The 20,309-nt window shown below is 59.9% G+C and overlaps 1 protein-coding gene across 50 annotated transcripts; it reads left to right on the top strand.

Annotated features, from left to right (window-relative positions):
- The first annotated feature begins 39 nt into the window (after nt 1-39).
- On the top strand, nt 40-20,300 carry PHLDB1 (pleckstrin homology like domain family B member 1). Of its 50 annotated transcripts, XM_086861281.1 has the most exons (27): nt 60-149; nt 2,616-2,896; nt 4,119-4,217; nt 4,656-4,779; nt 4,848-5,018; nt 6,796-6,921; nt 8,257-9,341; nt 10,041-10,283; nt 10,357-10,494; nt 10,595-10,732; nt 12,574-12,702; nt 13,824-13,979; nt 14,099-14,209; nt 14,368-14,457; nt 14,958-15,080; nt 15,797-15,934; nt 16,405-16,560; nt 16,952-17,119; nt 17,418-17,534; nt 17,615-17,732; nt 17,941-17,985; nt 18,388-18,676; nt 18,782-18,872; nt 18,954-19,100; nt 19,242-19,461; nt 19,539-19,624; nt 19,891-20,300. In XM_086861281.1, the coding sequence occupies exons 2-27, from the start codon at nt 2,888-2,890 to the stop codon at nt 20,029-20,031; spliced, it is 4,458 nt and encodes a 1,485-aa protein (XP_086717407.1). In that variant the 5' UTR covers nt 60-149; nt 2,616-2,887; the 3' UTR covers nt 20,032-20,300. The 50 variants fall into 50 exon arrangements, with proteins under 50 accessions (XP_086717455.1, XP_086717407.1, XP_086717415.1 ...); XM_086861289.1 differs by lacking the exon at nt 12,574-12,702; XM_086861283.1 differs by lacking the exon at nt 2,616-2,896.
- Nucleotides 20,301-20,309: the final 9 nt, after the last annotated feature.

Here is a 20,309-nt window from a genome sequence, read left to right on the forward strand (position 1 = left end):
GTGAGGTCCTTCCGGAGCCGGTCAGCCCCGGCCAGGCGGGGGCGGGACGTGCTGACAGCGCCTGGGGCGGGGACACGCCGAGGCACTCGGTGGTGGACAGAGGAGCGGCGGAGGAGCCCGGGAAGTGCTGTCGGACCGGGGTGGTGAAGGTGAGAGTCTCTAGAATGGGGTGGGACCGCTGGCATGGGGTAGGACCCCCCCACTTTGTGCCCAGACAACCAGTGCCGTTGGGAAGCCTGTGGGGCTGGGGCCGCGTCCTGTGACGCAGGGACTCTAGTGCTTCAGGGGCAGCTTTGGGATGTGGTGGGGGCAAGAGAAGGGGGCTTAGTTGCCTTGGCCCATGTCGGGGCCAGATGTGGGACGTGCTGGGGCTTCCTGGTCCCTGGGGTGCTCTGGGAGGGGTGCAAGGAAGGAGCTGCAGACAGGGAAGTAGGAAAAATATGATCAGCCATAAAACCCATCATTGCACAATGTTTTGGTGGTGTGTGGGTGGGCTGGGAGTTGGTTCCAGGATCCAGTGGTCCGGGTCAGTGATGGCTTTGCTCATGTGGTAGCCTTGAGAGTAACTTGGTGTTGGAAGGCAGCCAGACAAGGTTTTCCCATCCCCAAATCTTGAAGCTCATGAGCAGTCACAGGAGGACTGTGTTCTTTCTTGGCCCATGGCCACCACTGCTGTCTCTGACACCTCTTGGGGAGCCTGGGAACGGTACTGGCCTGGCTGGATTCTGCTCCATGGCTGGACCTTGTTTACTCCAACTTCCTGTCCCACTCCTGCCACAGCTCCTTCAGCTGCTGTCAGCCAGAGGAATCTGGCAGTCCCAGAAGGTCCAGCTGCTGTGCTGAAGGGCCACTATCTCTCCCCCTCTTCCAGCTGCCCTGCAAGCCCTCAGCCCTCTCTGAGCACTAGGCAGCACTAGGCTGAGCACCATAGGCAGTAGCAAGGCAGCACAGCCAGGTACTTTTTGATAACTTCTCCTTGCCTTGTTGCACTTGCTGCTGTGTGATGCCGTAGGTTGGTACATGTGGGGCAGCAGGGGCAGGGTGCCATGCAGGGAGATGGAACTACAGGATTCCATGGCAAGGGATCCTTGCTGGCAGCCAGGAAGAGGAGAGTGATCAATGCCTGATTTGGAGATTCACCTACTGCTCTCCCAGCAAAGGGCTGGGTGATGGGTTCATGCCAGGGCTTAGATTCGAGACCCACCAAACCCATCCTGTGTCACAGTCCCCAAGCTGTTGTCAACGGGAGCTGCAGATAATCTTTGTTGAGCTGAACCTCTGGCCTGCAGGTGAGAAATTGTCATTTTGATACGAGAGCATTTTGAGGAGGAGCTCTCCATTGTGCAGTCTTGCGAGGGGTCTGGATCCTTGTGTCTGTGCTGTGGTGTCCAGAGGCACTTTCAGGTGCTGGGGTCAGTGCTTGAGCTGCAGCAGTGGTTGCGTCTATGTATGGCTCACCAGCCCTTGGTGCTGGGGTGGGTTGGGTGCAGTAGGAGTGGCTGCACACCCTCCCCGACCTGAGCACATGCTGAGCATCCATCGGTCTGTGGAGACCCCAAAGCGTGGTGCCGGCAGGGCCTCGGCCGGAGCACAGTTGTGGCTGCAGGGGTGCAGGAGCACTTTGCCGGAGGATGAAATCAGCGGGTGTGGCCAGGATTCCTCGGCTCCCGCTGGAGCTGTCTGGTGGCTGATTTATGATGGTGTTATTGCCAGGATCATGGTGTTGCCTCAGCAACCACAACGCAGCCCCCACCATCCCTCGCCTGGGTGGGATGGGGCTGGCTGGGTCTCCCCCATACAGTTGTTAGCCCCAGGCCGGGAGGCAGCAGCGAGGAGCAGTCTCCTCACTTGCCTCTGGCTTTGTGCAGGAGACAGGCTCCCCCTTCCCAGCGGCCCGGCGGAAGAGCCAGTTGTTTACCAGGGTAGAGGGTGTGGGAAGGAGTGAGCACACCCGAAGTGCATTAGCAGATGGGGAGCAAACAGGCAGCCAAGTTGGCTGGAGGCTGCGATGCTCCGCTCTGTGTGCACCCGTTAGCTCGGCCACTCAGGCTTCCTTCCGTGACTCATCCAGCCAGCCACAAGTGGGGATGAGAGGCCGTGCGAGGGGTGCTATGCCCCCGCCTCTGCCATGCTCTTGCTTCGTCCCAGCAAGCCTGATACTGCATGGCATGGCCTGCCGGTCTGTGCTCCTTCACGAGCACGGGCTGAATACCCATGCCCCGACCATGTCCTGGCCAGCGGCACAGAATGCAGCTCTGGGGTCTGCTCATACCTGATGTGGGGTGAGTCAGAATGTGCTGTGCCCAGATTGGGTCTGGGTGGGCAACAGCCGGTCAGGCAGGAGTGGACCCGCAGAGCACCTCTGCCCGTACGGGCTTGGGTGATTATATGAATCACCCAATATGAATGAATTATGTGTGCATATATGTGAATACGCAGGCCGATTGCAGGCTGTGGGCAGTGCCACACAGGGGCTTCCCAGGAGCACGGTGGGGCAGCATGTCCGTGTGCAGCCTGAGCTGCGTTAGGAGGGCCCCTGCATCGGTGGGGCTGGGCATCTTCCCAGGTGAGGCTTTTGGCTGTGCCAGGTAAAGAAAGGGGCTTTTGTCTTCCAGGAAGCCAGGGCTGAGTAGGCAGCCCTGCGCGGGGTGCACGAGGACCGTGGGCTGTTCGGTGGTAACCGAGCCCGACCCCTTGGCATTTGCTGCCTTCACCGCTTCCCACGGCGGGAACAAGCGGCGCGTTCTGCAGGCGGCGGCGGGAGAAGAAAGGCCGCCTTGTCTGTCCGAGCAGTGGGGCGCCGGCTGGGGCGGCCACGCTCCCGCCCCGCATTCCTGCACTAGAGCCGGCTGGAGAGGGGCTGACGGCAGGCGTTCCCTGTGTGTTGATGAGACAGGTGAGGGGCTCTGTTTGAGGGCAGTGTTGCGGGACTGGGGACATTGGGAAGTGGTGGGATGCCAGGGTCACCCTCCAGGTCATGGGCAGGTAGGGCTGCTTGTGAAGTGGGGGGGTGTTGGGTGGATAGTTTGGGCAGAATCGGGGACAATCCCCCAGGTGGCCAGGATGGGGGTCCTCCATGGTTCTCACCAGGTCTCACCAGTACAGCCGTGCTGGGAAGGAGTGAGTTAACAGCGGCGCCAGATCCCACCCTGGCCCCGCTCCCTTCCTATAGAGCAGCCTGGCTTTTCCTTCTTCCTGCACATTGTGACAAGACGTAGGTGTAAGTGACGGGCAGGGGCTTGGCTGGGCTGCGGGGTCTCCAGACGCTGGGAAGTGTGTGGGGAACATGGGCACCCTGCCATGGAGGGTCCCGCTCGGCACCAGGACCAGGCGGCAGGTAAGAGAGAGCCGGGATCCTGCCTCAGCAGCTGGTGAGCACTCATGAACTGCTCTTGGGGTACCTTTTCTCTACATCCCACCCCCACCCTTGCCCCAGCTGAGCTGTCCCCATCAGTGTTGTGGCTGTGGTCCCCATGGAGCCCTTGCTGTGGTGCAACCAGTCCTGATGTTGTAGGAGAAGCCCAGGTTTCATCCCAGTGCTGGATCCCACGACTGGTGCTTTCCAGCATTTCATTTTTTCCACAGTGTGTAATAGCCGCTCACTCGCCCCCGCAGCTGAGCCCAGTGCTGGCCGAGGGGGGGGTCCCTCTGGGGGCTGGCGGGACAGTGGGTAATGCTGGCAAGAACCAAGCCCGGGGCTCCTCCTGGCGGCCCCGGGACCGGCATCTCCTAACGGGGATGGAACACCTCCGATCTACGCTGCCTGGGAAGGGTTAAGCCCCAGTCAGCTAGTCCAGGGCGGAAGGGAGGGACGTGGGGAGCAGCAGACGGTAAATTTAGATCCCCGGAGCATCCTGACATGGCGTGAGTGCTGGGTGATGGAAACTGTTCCTCCTCGAGTTGCCTCCCACTCACAGAGAGAATGTGTGGCAGCATGGCTGCTCCATGGGTGGTGGCCCTGCCTGCCGGCCACAGGCCTGTAAGGCACATGGGCCGGGATACGAAAGACTCATCTGGGCTTGTGCACTATGAGGCTGCTGTCCAGGATGTGCAGGAAAAATACATAAAGGCCATGCCCAGTGCAGTCACTTGTACTGCCATTCTGTTTCTTCTTGCAGCCCATGTCCAGTACCGTCCAACATCTCCAAGAAGGCACCATGGAGGTGTCGGGGAGGACCCCCACCAGCCCAACCCACAGAGTCCAGACTATCATCCAGGTGAGCACACAGGATCACAGGATCTCTGCTTTGTGGGTACAGGGGAATCTGGTTAGGAGTCCTCCTCTGCAGCCAGCCCTACCACCAGCACTGGCGCTGCCCTCCAGCCTCTCCTCAGTCTCAGCCAATCCTATTTACGGGATCCTCAGCAAAGCCCATTGAGCTAAGCGGCTGGCGGCTCGGATCCTCTTAGATGCAGCCCAAGCCCCACGGATCTCCAGCTCCTGGGGCAGCTTGTCTCTGCTTCTCAGGATAGGTAGCACAGGCACATGAGCCCTCCTCTCCTGCTCATTTTGCTGGACAGTCCTGCTGCCATGTAGCTGTGCCTGGGCATTGACCCTGGCTATGTGGCTATTTTGGAGCAGCTCAGCCAGGTGGGCAATGCAGGGGAGTGGGCTGCAGCTGCAGGAGCTGTGAGCATCCCTCCCTCTTCTACAGAACAGCCCCCTGGACCTGATTGACATGGGCAAGGGGCTCAAAGTCCAGACGGAGAAGCCACATTTGGTGAGCCTGGGCAGCGGTCGGCTCAGCACTGCCATCACACTCCTGCCCCTGGAGGAAGGTGAGTGCCAAGGGGTCTCCATGGGTACGCTGGTGACAGAGACACTGAGATGCCCTCTCTGCTGGCAGGGAGGACCACCATTGGCACGGCTGCGACAGACATCATCCTGCAGGGCCCCGGGCTGGTGCCCCAGCACTGCTACATTGAGAATGTGCGAGGGATGCTCACCCTGCACCCCTGTGGCAACGCCTGTGCCATCGACGGCGTGCCACTCCAGCAGCCCACGCACCTCACCCAAGGTAGGAACAGGCTGTGCTTCACTGGTGCCTTTGCCTGTGGAATTGTGCTGTTGAGTATTTGGGTGTTTGAGGAGCCATGCAGTAACTGCATATCCTAGCTGGCATACTCCTGGCCTCTGTGCTCTGCGGTGGAAACCTGCCAGGTCCTGGCACAGTTTGAGAGCTGGCTTTGCTGCTGGTATCAAGTGAGGTGGGAAGGGAGAGACCCGGGGAGGCCTTGAAGAACAGCGGAGATGCTGAGCCAACTTTGGGAAGGGAGATGATAGAGGAAAACACCTTGGGTGTCCTCCCGACGGATGGCTGCCGGGACATTGCTGGTCTGCCTGCGTGGCCACAGGGCTCGGACCCGGCCGGCCCCCCGATGGCCGCTCCCAGGGAGCGTGGACAAAGCCTCAGGCCCTTCCCACGCGATCCCCGCCCCGCCAGAGCTCGCGTCTCGCTTCCCGGGGAGGACCCTCGGGCGGGGCGGGTGAGGCCCGGCCCCCGCCCCTCCCGGGGGCGGTGCGGCGCTGCCCGGGCGGCGGCGGCGAGGGCGAGGTGAGTGCGGGGCTGCGGACCAGGCGTGTCCGCGCCGGGCGGGGGGGTTCGCTCGCTTTCCTCACGGAGCCATGATGCCCCCGCAGGCGGTGGCGCTGCGGCCCCCGCACCTGCCCCGTCCCTCCCGGGAAGGAGGGTCCCACCCGCGGGGACAATGGGAGCCACGTGGCCGCGGGAGGAGGCTCCGGCCCGCGGAGCCCGCCAGGTCCCGCCAGTCCCACGGAGGGCAGCGAGCGCCGTGCTGGGCTGCGGGCAGGGGTCAGCCGAGTCGCCCGTCCTCCTGTCCCCAGGGGCAGGCAGGGACACGACAGAGCAGGGACAGCATCTGCGCAACGCCACGGCGGGATGCACTGCGTGGCTATCAGTTTGTGGTGCAGTTTGGTGATGGCTCGCTTTGCTGGGGCAACCTGTGGCTCCGCTGTTGCTGGCAGTGGGGAAGGCACACGGCAATGATGCGTCTCTCCGGGAGACGGGCTGGGCGTCGGCACTGCCCCGGCAGCAGGATGCCCTCGCTGAGCCGGGGTGAGCAGCACTCCGTCCTGCCCTGGCGCTCAGACAGGGGAGCCAGGCCCCCGCGACGGCGAAGGCAGTCAGTCTGTCCTGTCTCTCGCTCACCTTGCTGCGAGCTGGGCTGACGGGTGCTCAAAAAAACTCGTCCCCTCCGGCGAGGGATTTTCAGCAGCGGCTGTTGGTACGGAGCGAGCCTCTCCCCGGAGCCCTGGCAGGCGCTTCAAAGCGGGGTGTGTCAGCAGCAACCCGCCTTCAAGCCGCCTGATGCTCCCCGCTGCCAGCACATGCCTCCCCAGCAGCAGGGGCAGCAGGTGAACGACAGCGAGCCCACGGCTCCGCTCCCCTTCCTGAGCTGCCTTCCTTCTCAGGGCTGCTCAGCAGCCTTGCCCCAAGAGGGCTGCTGCTTTGGGCCAAGAAGAGACGCTTTGCAAGCAGGGACAGGATCTGTCTTGTCTGCAGCTGGCAGCCACGCAAGCCCTGGAGTGCAGCCAACTCCCCCGCAGCCCCCGGCGGGGACCCCAGCTGTGTCTGCGCCTGAGACGCGCTGCCGGCAGCTGCCAGAGAGTGACCTGGATTTCAGCCTCCCCCTAAGCCTCTGCTGACAGCAGGAGCCTGCTCCCTTCCCGAGGGCACATCTTGGAGCCAGCAATGCCCGATTGCCTCCCTGCACTCTCCAGCACCACTCTGATATTGCCAGCTAGCAGCTGAACCCTCTCTCCTCTCTCCCAAGGGTGTACCATCTGCCTGGGCCAGGCCACCTTCCTCCGCTTCAACCATCCTGCTGAAGCCAAGTGGATTAAGAGCATGATCCCAGCGGGGGGCAGAAGTCCATCGGCTCTCTATGGGCTACCAGCAAGTAGGTGATCTCCCCCTTGTCCCAGATGGGGCAGGACAAATGCTGAGGTGATGCCATCAGCCTTCCCAATGCCCAGTGTTCTCCCAGCTCTGTTGTGTTGCACTCAGGAGTGGGGCTCACACCCGGCTGTGGTGTGCCATTCATCAGCTCAGCATGGTAGGGCAGCTGCACTGGTATTTGTTAATGATTAATATCAGCTCGAAGAGGTTGACTGTGGGGGCACTGAGGCATGGCTTTCACTTCTGCCCAGCCTGGCCATGGCAGAGCCATTGTCCATTGGAGCCCCCCCAGTTTCCTGAAAGCGGGTGTTTATGTGCTGGGACTGTGAAGGCCATTCTTCTGGCTGCTGTCCTTCATCTCATGAGCTTATCTTGCTGTGTCTGCCTCTCTGTGGGGCAGTGGGCCAGGTGCCAGTACCATGCCCAGTTCCTGGGAATGTCCAAATCTCTTGGGCTGGTAGCCCGTATCCCTGCCCCAACCAGCACACCCTGGCACGGGGAGAGGAGCTTGGCTGCCTTCCCGTGCCACGTGTGTGTTGGGAAGGCAGCATGCCTGCAGCTGGGGGACGGGAGGAGGGACACGGGGAGGTGCTGTGGCCGAGGAGCGTCACACGACCATGCAGCATCCCTTGTGGGCCTTGCATGCTCACTCTGTGCCACGCAGGACTGGCTGGGATCACACTGCCAGGGCTGTGGTGCATCTTTCAGGCACTGAGGCAGCGCCAGCTGCCGTGGGGGAGCTGCTGGGTGCCAGGGGTGACGCAGCCTGGGTGGCACGCTGTCCTGGCTGGACTCCACGCCTGCTGCGATTCGCTAGTCCCCTGAGTGACAGGCACATCGGTGCTGCGCAGGGAGGACAGGGCAACCCAGGCAGGAGCACCCTGGCTGGGGTGTGGGGAGGCTGCGGGCAATGTGGTGGTGGGTCCGGACCCGCTGCAGGTCAGCAGCTTTTGGCTACTGCATCTCTGGCCCCTTGCTGGGAAGCCAGAGTGTGCAGGGGGCAAGTGGTGGGTGCTGGTGGGTGGTTCGGGCAGCTGCTCTCCAGGGAGTGGAGCAGGGAGCTGCGACGCAGGGAGGGTGGCTTGGCTGTCTTCTCAGGTTTCTGTCTCCTGGGTGATGGGGCTAGAAGGATTCCAGCCTCCTCCTTGTCCCAGCTCCCCAGCTGGACTGGGAAAGGGTGGCAGCAGGGTGCAGGCAGCTCAGGGGCTGTGACCCAGCCCTGACTCTGCAAGTCTGCATGGAAGAATGATGCTAGGCTGCCCTGTAGCCCCCAGCACGGGCAAGGGATGCAGTGGAATCACACCACACTGATGCCTGCTCCTTTGTTTCCCTGCAGAATCTGAGGCCCTGGCGAATGGTGGCCACCAGCTGTCAGAGCGTGAGTGTCACAGCCACAGCTCCCTTGTCAGCTCCATCGAGAAGGACCTGCAGGACATCATGGACTCGCTGGTGCTGGAGGAGTCGGCATCTCGCAGCATTCAGAAGCCGTCTGCCTGTGGCCGATCCCCCCTCTCCCCTGTGGTGAATGGGGGTGGGCGCTGCCTCTTGTCCCCTCCACCTAGCCCTGGGGCCGGCTCGGGGGGCTCAAGCTATGAGAACTTCTCTCCCCTCTCCTCCCCAGCCAGCAGCAGTAGCTACACCAGCCCCTCACTCAGCAGCCAAGAGCAGGGCCCAGCCGTGCCTCCCCCTCTCCCACTTCGCTCCTCCAGCTACAACCACACTGTCCAGCCACCCACTCTGCCTGGCGGGGCTTCTAGTGAGCCTTGGCCAGCTGAGAGGCTTGGGGATCACCGGGTGGGCAGCCCCCGGCTGACGCCCAGGATGGTGCCACGGCCGCGGGTGGCCCTGCAGGAGCGGCCCCCTAGTCCCTTCCGGGAGCCACGGGACTCTCTGACCCCCAGCCGGCAGCCCAGCAGCAGGGCAGTCCCAGAGGCCCGGCTGCAGCCCCCTGAGAGCCCACGGGTGGCCCGGAGGAACACTGAGAGCATGCGGGAGCTGCCTCCCCTGAGTCCCTCCTTGTCACGCCGGGCTGCCAGCCCTCGGGTGGCCCCTGACACCCCCTCCTCACAGCCCCGGCTGGGCAGGGAAGTGCCTGGCAGTCCCCGTACCAGGCGCAAGGGCCCAGAGGAGTCAAAAGGTGCTGGGAGTCCCTCCCCACCACTGCTGGCAGAGAACCCCACACGCCGTCCCAGTTTCACTACTTGCCTGAGCCCAACGTACGGGCTGGGCTCCCCAGCTGTGCCCTCGCCCCGGCAGAGCCCCCGCACCCCCAGGAAGCCTTTAGGGGACTCACGGCTGCCAGCAGGGTCACGGGAGCGCAAGAACAGCATCACTGAGATCAGTGACAATGAGGATGAGTTGCTGGAGTACCATCGGCGGCAGCGGCAGGAGCGGGTTCGGGAGCAGGAGATGGAGCGCCTGGTGAGCCTTGGGGTTGGGGGGAGACACATTTGAGTGTGGGACTCTCTTTGCAAATACGTGTTATCATTTGCTGCTTTGAAACCTGAACCTTTGCCTCTCGGGGATTTGCCACAGCTGCCAGGCTGCCGGCTTATCCAGGAGGATTATGTCCAGGAGCAGGCATCGGTGCTCAGCAGCTCTCTGGGAATACAAGGCCCCCAAGTCACAGTAGCCTGTGGAAGATGGTAGGGCTGGCATAGCCCCAGGGCTACTGGCCAAATGGTGGTGCCCTTGCCTTCTCTACATCTTGTCCATCCCTGCCAGGGCGCATCTTCTGGTGGTGCTATGGCTCTGTGGACATTGCATCTATATTTAGGGCTGATGGAGTTTTTATGGAATTGGCATCTGCTTGGATGAGGTTTGGCATGTCTCTGCCAGTCCTTCAGGCCAAGCTGCCAGGGCCGTGTTTGCTCAGCCCTGACTCACCCCTGGCGCAGGCAGCCTGAGTCACTGCCTGGAAATAGCGGAGGCGCTCGGCAGCCGGCACTGCCGCCTGTAATTAGTCTGTCTCAAGCTCCCAGCACATCGCGTGCCTGGCTCTGCTGTGGGGTTGAGCTGGCTGCATTGTGCTTTGAAATGTTGCCTGCCCATCCCAGCGTGCAGGCCCGTATTCTGCTCCTGCCACAGCACATGCTGGATGGGGACCGTTCTTCCTTACAGGAGCGGCAGCGCCTGGAGACCATCCTGAACCTCTGTGCTGAGTACACCAAGACAGGTGGCACTGAGCCAGGTGATGTGCACAGGCTCCTGGCTGGTGACATGGATGCTGGCCAGTGGGTCCCCAGGGGTGCCATGGCTCTGGGCCATGCTGTTGAAGAGCTGCAGCAGAGGGAGAGCCTGGAGAGATCAGATGAGGAGAACCTGAAGGAGGAGTGCAGCAGCACTGAGAGTACCCACCACGAGGTAAGGGAACAGCTGTGCCATTCTGTTACCATGCTATTCTGCACAGTGCCATGCCAATCAGCCCTCTCCACAGCATGAGAAGCTGACAGGCCCCCGGGCCAAGGAGGCGCAGCGACTGGAGGAGGAGCGTGCCAGTGTCCTCGGACACCTGGACCAGCTGAAGGGCCGTGTCAAGGAGCTGGAGCAGCAGCTGCAGGAGACATCACGAGAGGTGAGGGGTTAGGGGACACTGCTGTTTGCAGCACTAAATCCTAAGGGTATGAGCTAGATCCAGCTAGAGCAGCAGTCCTGACATCCCTTTGCGTGTTCAGGCAGAGATGGAGCGGGCGCTGCTGCAGGGTGAGCGGGAATCAGAGGTGCTGCGGCTGCGGCAGGAGCAGGAAGCAGTGCAGCAGGTGCAGGAGAAGCTCTCCAGCCTGGACGCCAGCATCCGCAAGGAGCGCGACAAGGTGAGCCCAGTCGCAGGTTCCCACTGCCACCGGCTGTGCCGTACCCTCCCTGGCACTGACAGCCAGCGCTGCAATGCCTCACGCTGCAGCGTTCCCCTGTGGACTTGTTCTCCAGAGCCTGGGCTCTGCAGAAGCTTAGGGGAGTAGCCCCTGTGGTTTGTGTTGTGGGGGAATCTGTCTGTCTGGGCTGGTCAAACAGCCCTGTTGGAGGAGAACACAGCCAATGCTCAGGAAGCATTTTGGCTGCTGCCTGTTGCTCTGGCAGAGAGACTGTGGTGTGAGGCTTTCCAGTTGGCTGCTGCCTGTGGTGGGCAGTGCTGAAGCAGAGGCCTTGCCACTCCCCATTACCTGCCCTTGCTAGGGAACTGGATGTTGCAGCAAGTCACCTCACTAGGCAGCACCTTCATGTGTGATGGCAGCTGTTGCTGTAGTGTTCAGCTTGCTGGAGTTGGCTGGGAAACCACTACAGGTGTTCAACTTGGTGGCTTTAGGAGGGGGTCCTGGCCCTCTTCCCCCTGATGTTGACTGTGGTACAGCTACTGCCTGATGCTGCATGTGTGGAAGGTTTGTCCCAGCTGCTGGTTGCTGGCTATCCCACAGCCTTGCAGGCAGTGTGGCATGGTTTTGTTGTTGGGATAGCTGCTGGGATCCAGTTCCTGCCTGCCTGAGGCCATTGTCTTTAGGCAGCCTATGCCAAGGTCCCACCAGCAGCTCTGTGCCACCGTGATGTGGCATTGGCGTCCCTTGGGGTCTGGCGAATGACTGTAGGTGCCAGGGCTGTTGGGGTGCCTGTGGCCTCACAGAGTGGCCATTGCTGCCTGCCAGCAGTGCTCCTACAGCATTTAGGGGTTTTGTTCCAGTTTTGGTCTTCCAGCCCTTTGTAGGCATCTTCTGTAGCCAAGGACAGCCTCATGCAGAGCCAGGAGAGGAGTGCAGGGAAAGCCCTCTCCCAGCCTCTCTGATGACCTAACTGCCCCTTTCCTAACCCATCTGCACTACCTGCACTAACAGTGCCTGCTCTGAACTCTGTCATCCCCTCTGACATTTCTGCATGTCCAGGAGTCCCCAGGCAATCCACAGATCCTCTCCTGGGGCACTTGCCTGTAGCAGCCTTGCCTCCCTGCCAGCATGTCCCGTTATAGCCCTTTTCATGATGTCCCATCTCTGTATGGAGCACAGGGTTCCTTGCAGCAAGCATTTCTCAATGCCAAGCCCCTGTATGGTAGTGTCAGACATGTGAGAGATGGTTCTCCTATGCCAGTCCCATGTTGCTGGCTGCATTTTTCTGCTCCTGTGGCTGGGCCCCTCATCTTGGCTCAAGGGTCAGCTCTGCTGTTGACTCATCATAGCCTGAGTACCTCTTGCTGGACCACAGCCTCCTGTTTTCACAACTACCCCATAAGCAACCTTCTTCTAATGGATGAGGGTGGTCCATGCCCTCAGTCTGCATTCAGGACCTGCAGTTCCTAACTGGCAGCAGTTAACAAAGCCAGTTTGTGTTTATTGTGATGCAGCTCTGTGCGGGATTGGGATGACTTGAACCACGCTGTCAGCATTGATCTTTTTGCTGCCTGCAAGTTTGTTTCTGGAAACACAAAGCAGAGGTCAAGGGCTGGCTGTAACCCCTCTAACACTGCTTGGCCCCAGCTCCTGTGTCTCTTGATCTCCCTGTAGCTGCCATGATGCTCCATCTCCTGAGCCTACTCTGTCTCCAGCTGAGCCTCTCTCTAACTCACAGCTTCTGCATGGCACCCATTTGAGAAGTGTGTTTTCTTTCTTCTTTCTTTTCCCACCCCCCCTTTTTTTTTTGTTTTGTCTTGTCTTGTTCTCCCCTAATTCAGGAAAGGGCAAAGGTTGATGCTGAAAGGAAGGAGCTAGAGCAACTCCAGGCGCTTTACCATGAGTCGAAGAGCCACCTTGATAAGTGCCCTGAGTCAATGCGGGAGCAATTGCAGGAGCAGATGCGAAGGGTCAGTGTCTCCCCCCACCCCTCCTGGACCATGGCCCACCTCCCTCCGCTCCAGCTTAGGCCAGCTCTTCCCTGCCAGCCGGGGCTGCGCTGGGAACATCGCACCCAGGCTGGAGGTGGTGGCACCGGGCACCATCGTCCTGGTAAGCTTGCCGCTCGCCCGGGCCCGGGGCGTGAGACCGGCTGGGCAGAGCTCCTCGGGACCGGGCAAGGCACAGGCATGGGCCCTGCCCTGCAGAGGAGGGCAGGCTGGGGAGCCCTGGGGGCTGCTGCATCTTCATCTAGCTGCCTCTTCATCTAGCTGCCTCCAGCTATCTCCTGAGAACGTTCATTTACACAGTGATTATGATCTGTGTTGCTGCTTGTCCTCAGCATTTTTTCCTATTACCTGGTATTTTCTGGAAGTGGTTGACTTCCCCCAGCCCATGGCTAGTGCCTGCCCAGATAAACTCACATTGCCACAGCCTACTCCAGCCAGGCACTCACATTCTGGATGAGTTGCTGGTGCATAGTGGGCAGGGGGGCCATGGAGCAGTCTCTGTGTGTGGGAGCCCTCAGGAGCCATCACATCAGTGCTGTGCACAGTGGCTGCCAGCATGGCACTGGCAGGCCTGGAGCTGAGTGCTGCCACGTGCTGCCGGTGCACGAAGGCTGGAAGGACACGCAGGAGTCTGTCCAGCACGGTACTTGTCTGTGGGTGCTTTGCAGCCTGTAGGCTTGGTGACACAGTGTTGTGTGTTGGTGGTTACACCTGTTTTGCTACCTGTCAGGGCATGGCTTTAGCCCACATGTGGTTCAGCAGGGGCAGCTGGTCTCTGAGGGCTGGTGAAGCCCCTGGCTGTGGCAAGCTCATCTCATGGGAGTGACTGCTCTGTCCTGGGTGCCTCTATTGCCCTCTTCTGATGGCAGACACTCCTGTCAGTATCTCTTGTGTTTCTGGTGCCCAGCAGAAGGCAAAACTGCCTGTCTGCCCACATCAGGCACAGGGGACAGGCTTGGCTACCAACTCTGGTTCCTGGCCAGCACCAGTAGGATGTGGAGGCACGGCAGGAGGTTTTGCTCTGGGAGACCTGCCTGCAGGATGAGGACTGATCCACTCACAGTGCTCTTGTGTATTCAAAGGAGGCAGAGGCACTAGAGACGGAGGCCAAGCTGTTTGAGGACCTGGAGTTCCAGCAGCTGGAGCGAGAGAGCCACCTCGAAGAGGAGCGTGAGGCACGAGGCCAGCAGCTCCTGCAGAGCCGGGCTGAGTGCCACCGTAACATTGCCCGCAGGAAGGTAGGGATGGAGGAGCAGTTGGTCCAGTGTGGCTGGGCTGTGCCCCGTGGGTCTGGCATGGCCAGGCTGCATCCCGTGGCTCATCAGCAGCCAGCTCATCTCTGTTGCCTGCTCCCCAGGAGCGGGTGGCTGCCCTGGATGCCCAGGCTGCCCAGATTCGGCTTCAGAGTGCCCAGGAGGCCGAGCGCCTGGCCAGAGAGCGGAGCAGCGTCCTGCAGCTCCTGCAGAAGGTAATGCCATGGTTGTGTGCTCCTGAGGGTGCTCGAGGCAGGGGACAAGATCATGCTAGCTCTTGACAGGTTGCTGGCAGGCAGGATGAGCTTGGGCAGTGACTGGCCAAGGGGTGCCAGTAATTATCAGCTGCCTCTGACCTGTCACCCCTGTGCAGGAGAAGGAGAAGCTCGTGTCTCTGGAGAGGAGATACCAGCTCGTCACAGGTGGCAGGAGCTTCCCAAAAATGTCCTCAGCTCTCCGAGAGGTAAGTGGCTGGAGGAGGCTGTGGTGCTTTGAGCTGCTCTCCTGAGCTGCTGTTGTCAGTGAAGGCAAGCCTTGTGCTCCACCAGCTTTGCTATGCAGCATTTCCTGTGTTCCTGAGTACCTTCTGACCAGGTGCTTTCAGCTGCTCAGATTCTCTCCATGGCTTCAGAGGTTGGGAGGGAGGAAGGGAAATGCAACAGAGCAGCACATGGAACAGGACTGCCTAGGGTCCCATCCTTGCTGGAGAGGAAGCATGGGGATGTCTTGGTGCTGGTCCAGGGGACTTATAGGTGGAAGTGAGTTGCCCTATTACCCTGTTTGTGGTTTTGAATGGGGAACCAGAACCATGATGCCCTCAGGGGCTGTGGTGCTGCCTGACCTGCTGCTGGTAAGAGGCACAAGATGTCAGAGTCCCCTCGTGCCTGCCTGCAGTGGGACTCCTGCTACTGCCACCTTGCTATCTCTGCCCACCTTGCCTACACAATCTTTACCCTTCAACAGGAGACCCTCCATATCTCAGAACCTTATGAGCTGTTGGAGGGAACTAAGCCCCTGAGTCCCCTGCCAGCAGCAGCTGCCTCCTTAGCTTCTCCTGCCACCTACTCCTTCCCCAAGGCACAAGAGGTAACTAACTAGAGGAACTATCTGCATGTGCTTGCTCACCCCTCCTTGGCCAAGATTCCTTTTGTGGACCGATATCACCCCCAGCAGCAGGGCAGCCCCGCAGCAGCATGGCTGGAGCATTTATCACATAGCTGGCAGCTGTGGTCATTAACACTCTGTCCTTGAGTCCAGTTGCTCTCCTGAGCCCACCAGGCATCCCAGTTCCTGCTGTTGCCCTCTGTTTTAATCCTGCTGCAGTGGTGTGAGGCACAGGCTTCCCTCTTGCTCACTGCTTGCCATCTGGCTGGGCATCTCCTGACATCATCCTGTAGGGTCCTGCTAGCCTGGCTTTCCCACCATAAGAACAAGTCCTCAGCTTCAGCATGTTGGTTCAGAAAGGACAAGGAAGTGGATTTTAAGCTGGCTCAGCGCAGCTTGAGGTGCCTCATCCAGTGCTGCTGCACTAGGGAGGACTTGTGGCCAGCCTGAGGCATCCCTGCCCCTTGAGGCACTCAGCAAAGCTGCACTGAAGGCTGGAGCCAGATGGGTGCCAGCATACCCAGCCCAGTTTGGTGCATGTGCTGCACCCTAGAGACACCATGGGCATCAGGGCAGGGCTGGGGAGGCAGTGGTGGGGCATGAATGCACAGGGAGGTTTGCTCCCGCTATGCAGTCAGTGCCATGATGCCAGCACACGGGTCTAACTCTTCTCCTTCTCCCTTGCCATGGATTTCTAGGAGTACATGAGGCTGTCTGACGTTTTCAGGTTCTGCAGTAATGCACATGGCCCCAGCCTGGACACTAAAGCTTCTGCTGCTGCCCCTGCTGCCGCTCAGCGCTCTTTCTTGCTTGCTGTAGCTCCCACAGCCAACGAGGTACCTGCCCCAGAGCATGCTCGGGTTTGCTCCCTCGGGTTGCCCACTGCATCCCAGGCAGGGAGGGAGCTGTGGCTTCCCTGTGTGCCCTGTGTGTCACATCTCTCTGGGGTCAGGACACTTTTCTGGCTGCAGCTGAGTGGGGAGCAGAGGCTCAAACTGCCCAGTCTCCTTGCTGGGGTGTGCTTCTTGCCTGCTCTGGATGTAGTGGCAGGGTTTGGGAGCAGTGGGTGTCCAGCAGTGGGAGGGGTGACCCTTTGTCTGTTGGATGCAGTCCTGGCCACTTGTCTGAAGTGAGGAGGATGCAGAGCAGGCCTGACCCAGTGCCCAGCACCAGGGTGGCTGCAGCACCAACAGCTTTTTCTCCCAGGACAAGGCACCTTCCTATGGGGGTTGGAGCTGCCTGCTCGTTCCTCTGTGCCTGCTTGCCCTAGCTCTTACCCTGGTTTAATCTGCTTCTCTCTGCCCAGTATGTGACCGTTGAGCAACTCTCAGGTATCCTGGGCAGCCTCCACACCCCTGCTGCTTCCTCACTGGGCTGTACCCCTCCGGCTCCTTCATCCTCAGGCTGTGCTCCTCCTCTTCCTCCTCTTCCATCTCTCCCTTCTCCCTTCATCTTTGCAGAGGTTGGTGCCCTGTTTTCTTCTCTTTGGCCCCTTGCACTCTCCCTGGGAGGTGATGGAGATGCACCGGAAGGGATGAGCTGCATATGGAGCTGAGCAGCAGCTCAGGGTCTTGGCAGTCCCCACACCCTTGGCTGTCCTGCCTGCTGCTCCACTGCCCCCAGGGCAGGGGATCTTTGTGCTTGATCAGTTCTCACATTCTCTTGTACAGCAAATGGCTCCTACAGCTGCTGGGACTTAGCCAGGGGAGTGCACAGGATCCCCAGGGGTCGGCACATTAAATTCTGGGGGAATGGTGCAGGCACAGGCAGGGATGCTTCAGCCTCTTCTCTGTGCATCTGTCCCTCTTGCTGCATTTGTCCTTCATCCTTTCTCACGCAGCCTCTCTCTCCAGATGGAACAGCAGCTGTTGGGAGGCCCTGTGTGTCTCCCAGCTCTTGATTTAGAGAAGTGGTACCAGGAGCTTATGGCGGGCTTTGAGACCTCCTCTTCCTCTGTCTCTCCTCCTTCTTCCCCTCCTCCACTTCCAGCTAAAGTTCACTCCTCTCACAAGGCTCTCCAGGTAATCCTGGCTCGCTGCTGCCGAGGCTCAGGCTTTGGGGCCACTGGTTGTGGCAAAAGTGGGGCAATGTGGGGATATTCCTATGGACCCTGTACCCTGAGTGCTGCCGGGGCCCTGGCTGCCACAGCAGGCAAAGGCAGAACAGACCTGTGGCCTAGGATAGGCAATCTCTGCCTCCTCTTGGCCTGCATCCCTGCCAGGATGGCACTGACACAGAGCAGGATCTGGGGAGCCATCTGTCCAGGGGAACTTTAGCAGTTGTCCCATGTCTCTTTCATGTCTGTGTCTCTGTGCTCAGGTCTATCGTGCAAAAACAGAGGGTGGTGCTGGTGTCCTCACCTCTCAGATGAAGAGTGGGACCCCTTCGTCCTCACAGCTCAACCTCTCCGTGCTGGAGCGCAGCCCCTCACCCAAGGTATGGCTGCCAGGGGGACCCAGGAACCCTGGCCATGGCTCACATGTGTCTAGTGCCAGCCCCCATCCCCATCCTTGCAGCTGACCACCTGCTGTCCTGCCCAGGGCCCCCCAAGCCCGGCGGGCAGCCTGTCCCGCAACCTGGTGGCCACGCTGCAGGACATTGAGACCAAGCGCCAGCTGGCCCTGCAGCAGAAGGGTGAGCTCTGTCTCTGTGTCTTGACTCTGTGGGGAGGTGGGACTTCGGGAGATGCTATCCCTGCTGCCACTTGACAATGGAGAAGGGAGCCTGGCCAAGGGTGGCAGCAGCAGCAGTGCTCTGGCAGGATGTGGTGCCTCTCTCATGGTCTTTTGCTTTTCCCCCTTCTCTTTCCTCCTGACCCCTCCACCTGATGGCCCATCTCCAGCCAAGCTGCTCCCAGCAGAGCCCTTGCAGCCGGGCAATCTACCAGGTAGAGACATGGGGTGATTTGGACTGCCCAGAGCAGCCCAGAGGCAGCAGCATGGCTGTTTGCTGGCACCTTCTGCCATACATAAGAGGGGCATGATCAGTCCAGGACCCCAGGTGCATCTCAGCATCTGCTTTGACACAAACCCTGTGCATCCCTAACCCGCTAATGCTTTGCCTAGCTTGTTCCTGCCAGCCTGGAACATGTGCCCCCTGCTCCTGCCCAGACAGACTGTGGTGCTTGCCAGAGAGTTGTGACAGCAGCTCCCATCTCTGCCCCTACCATACCCTCATGGCTCCAGCAGTGCCTGTAGTGTCTTCTGCCTATGCCATCCCTTTCGCCCAACATGATGTGGCTCTGTTTGTGGCACATTTAACTTGACGTTGTCATCTTCCCGTGGCACAGGTCGGCAGGTGATTGAGGAGCAGAAACGGCGGCTCGCAGAGCTTAAGCAGAAAGCAGCTGCTGAGGCGCAGTCCCAGTGGGAAGCCCTGCATGGGCAGCCTCCTTTCCCCACTGCCTTCCCCCGGCTTGTGCACCACTCCATCCTCCACCACCACCGTCCCCATGGTGCCGGGCCCCGGGCTGAGGAGCTGGACCATGCATACGACACACTCAGCCTGGAGAGCTCAGACAGCATGGAGACCAGCATCTCCATTGGCAACAACTCTGTGTGCTCACCTGACATCTCCAGGTAACCCTGGGGCAAGCTCATATGGCCAGGGGACAGCCTGCTCTGCTGATATGCTACTGGGTCAAGGTCCTTCCTGCTGGGGCAGCAGCTGTGGCTGTTTTGCAGTGCCAGTGGGATGGAGACAGGGAAGATTGAGGAGATGGAGAAGATGCTGAGGGAGGCACACGAGGAGAAGTCACGGTTGATGGAGTCCCGGGTGAGTGACAGCACCAGCACCATGGCTAGATGGCAAGTAGGTCTTCAGTCTTTGGGGCTGAGTGCCTGTGCATGCTGGCAGGAGCGGGAAATGGAGCTGCGCCAACAGGCACTGGAGGATGAGCGCTGGCGCCGGGAGCAGCTGGAACGCCGTCTGCAGGATGAGACTGTGCGGCGGCAGAAGCTGGTGGAGAAGGAAGTCAAATTGCGGGAGAAGCACTTCTCACAGGTGTGAGACAGGCTGCCATTCCCCTCTCCAAGCCTGGACAGTGAGGCACACCCAGCTTGCCACTGATGTCCCATCTTGCAGCAGAGGGACATGGCTCTTGTCACCATTGGTGGGCTTTGCAGGGCTGTGTTGCTTTTCCAGGCTCGTCCCCTGACACGGTACCTCCCCATCCGTAAGGAGGATTTCAACCTGCGGCTGCACATCGAGTCCTCAGGCCACAGCGTTGACACCTGCTACCACATAATCCTGACAGAGAAGATGTGCAAGGGCTACCTGGTCAAGATGGGTGGGAAGATTAAATCTTGGAAGAAGCGCTGGTTTGTCTTTGACCGCATGAAGCGCACCCTTTCATACTACGTGGGTGAGTCCCTATGCTGCCTGGCGTCCCCCCACCCATGGCATCACCCAGAGTCAACAACAGGTCCCTCTCTTGGGCAGATAAACATGAGACAAAGCTGAAGGGTGTTATCTACTTCCAAGCCATTGAAGAGGTTTACTATGACCACCTTCGCAGTGCTGCAAAGGTGAGAGCTGGGTGTTGCCACTTCTCTGGTGTCTGCTGGGAGCCCCTGTGGGTATCCCCATTCTCCTGCACTGTCCTCTGTCACACTGGTAGGAGGTAGTAGGGCAGTGTGTGCCAGGGATGCTCCTGGAATGGTCCATGGCCCCTGGTGATGCCAGCTTCAGGGCGCCAAGGGCAGGACCCCAGTGCCGGGCTTTGTGGGGGGACAAGGAGGGGATTATTTCTGCTCAGAGGGGAACAGAATGCTGATTTAATCCTCCCCTCCAGAGCCCAAACCCCGCGCTCACTTTCTGTGTGAAGACCCATGACCGACTCTACTACATGGTGGCACCATCAGCCGAGGCCATGCGCATCTGGATGGATGTCATTGTCACTGGGGCAGAGGGCTATACCCAGTTCATGAACTGAGCGGGGTGCTGTGCACCCCAGATCCGCCACCTGGATGGACTTCTGAGCATGCCAAGCAGCGAGGAGCTCCTGAGGGGACCATGGCCCCTGCTATGCCTCATGCCAAGGGCTGTGCACACCAAGGTTGTGGACCTGCATTGGGCCCAGCTGGGTAGTACTGAGTGTTGCCTATTCAGGCAAGGGAATAAGGTTTTTTTTATGTTGATTTTTTAAAAACAAACTTTATTGGAACAATGTCGAAGTGCTGAAAAGTAAAAAGCTGCCAAAGACCTGCTGGG

The sequence above is a fragment of the Cyanistes caeruleus genome, chromosome 23, assembly GCF_971803275.1.
Source record: "Cyanistes caeruleus chromosome 23, bCyaCae1.hap1.1, whole genome shotgun sequence".
NCBI classification, from domain to species: domain Eukaryota; kingdom Metazoa; phylum Chordata; class Aves; order Passeriformes; family Paridae; genus Cyanistes; species Cyanistes caeruleus.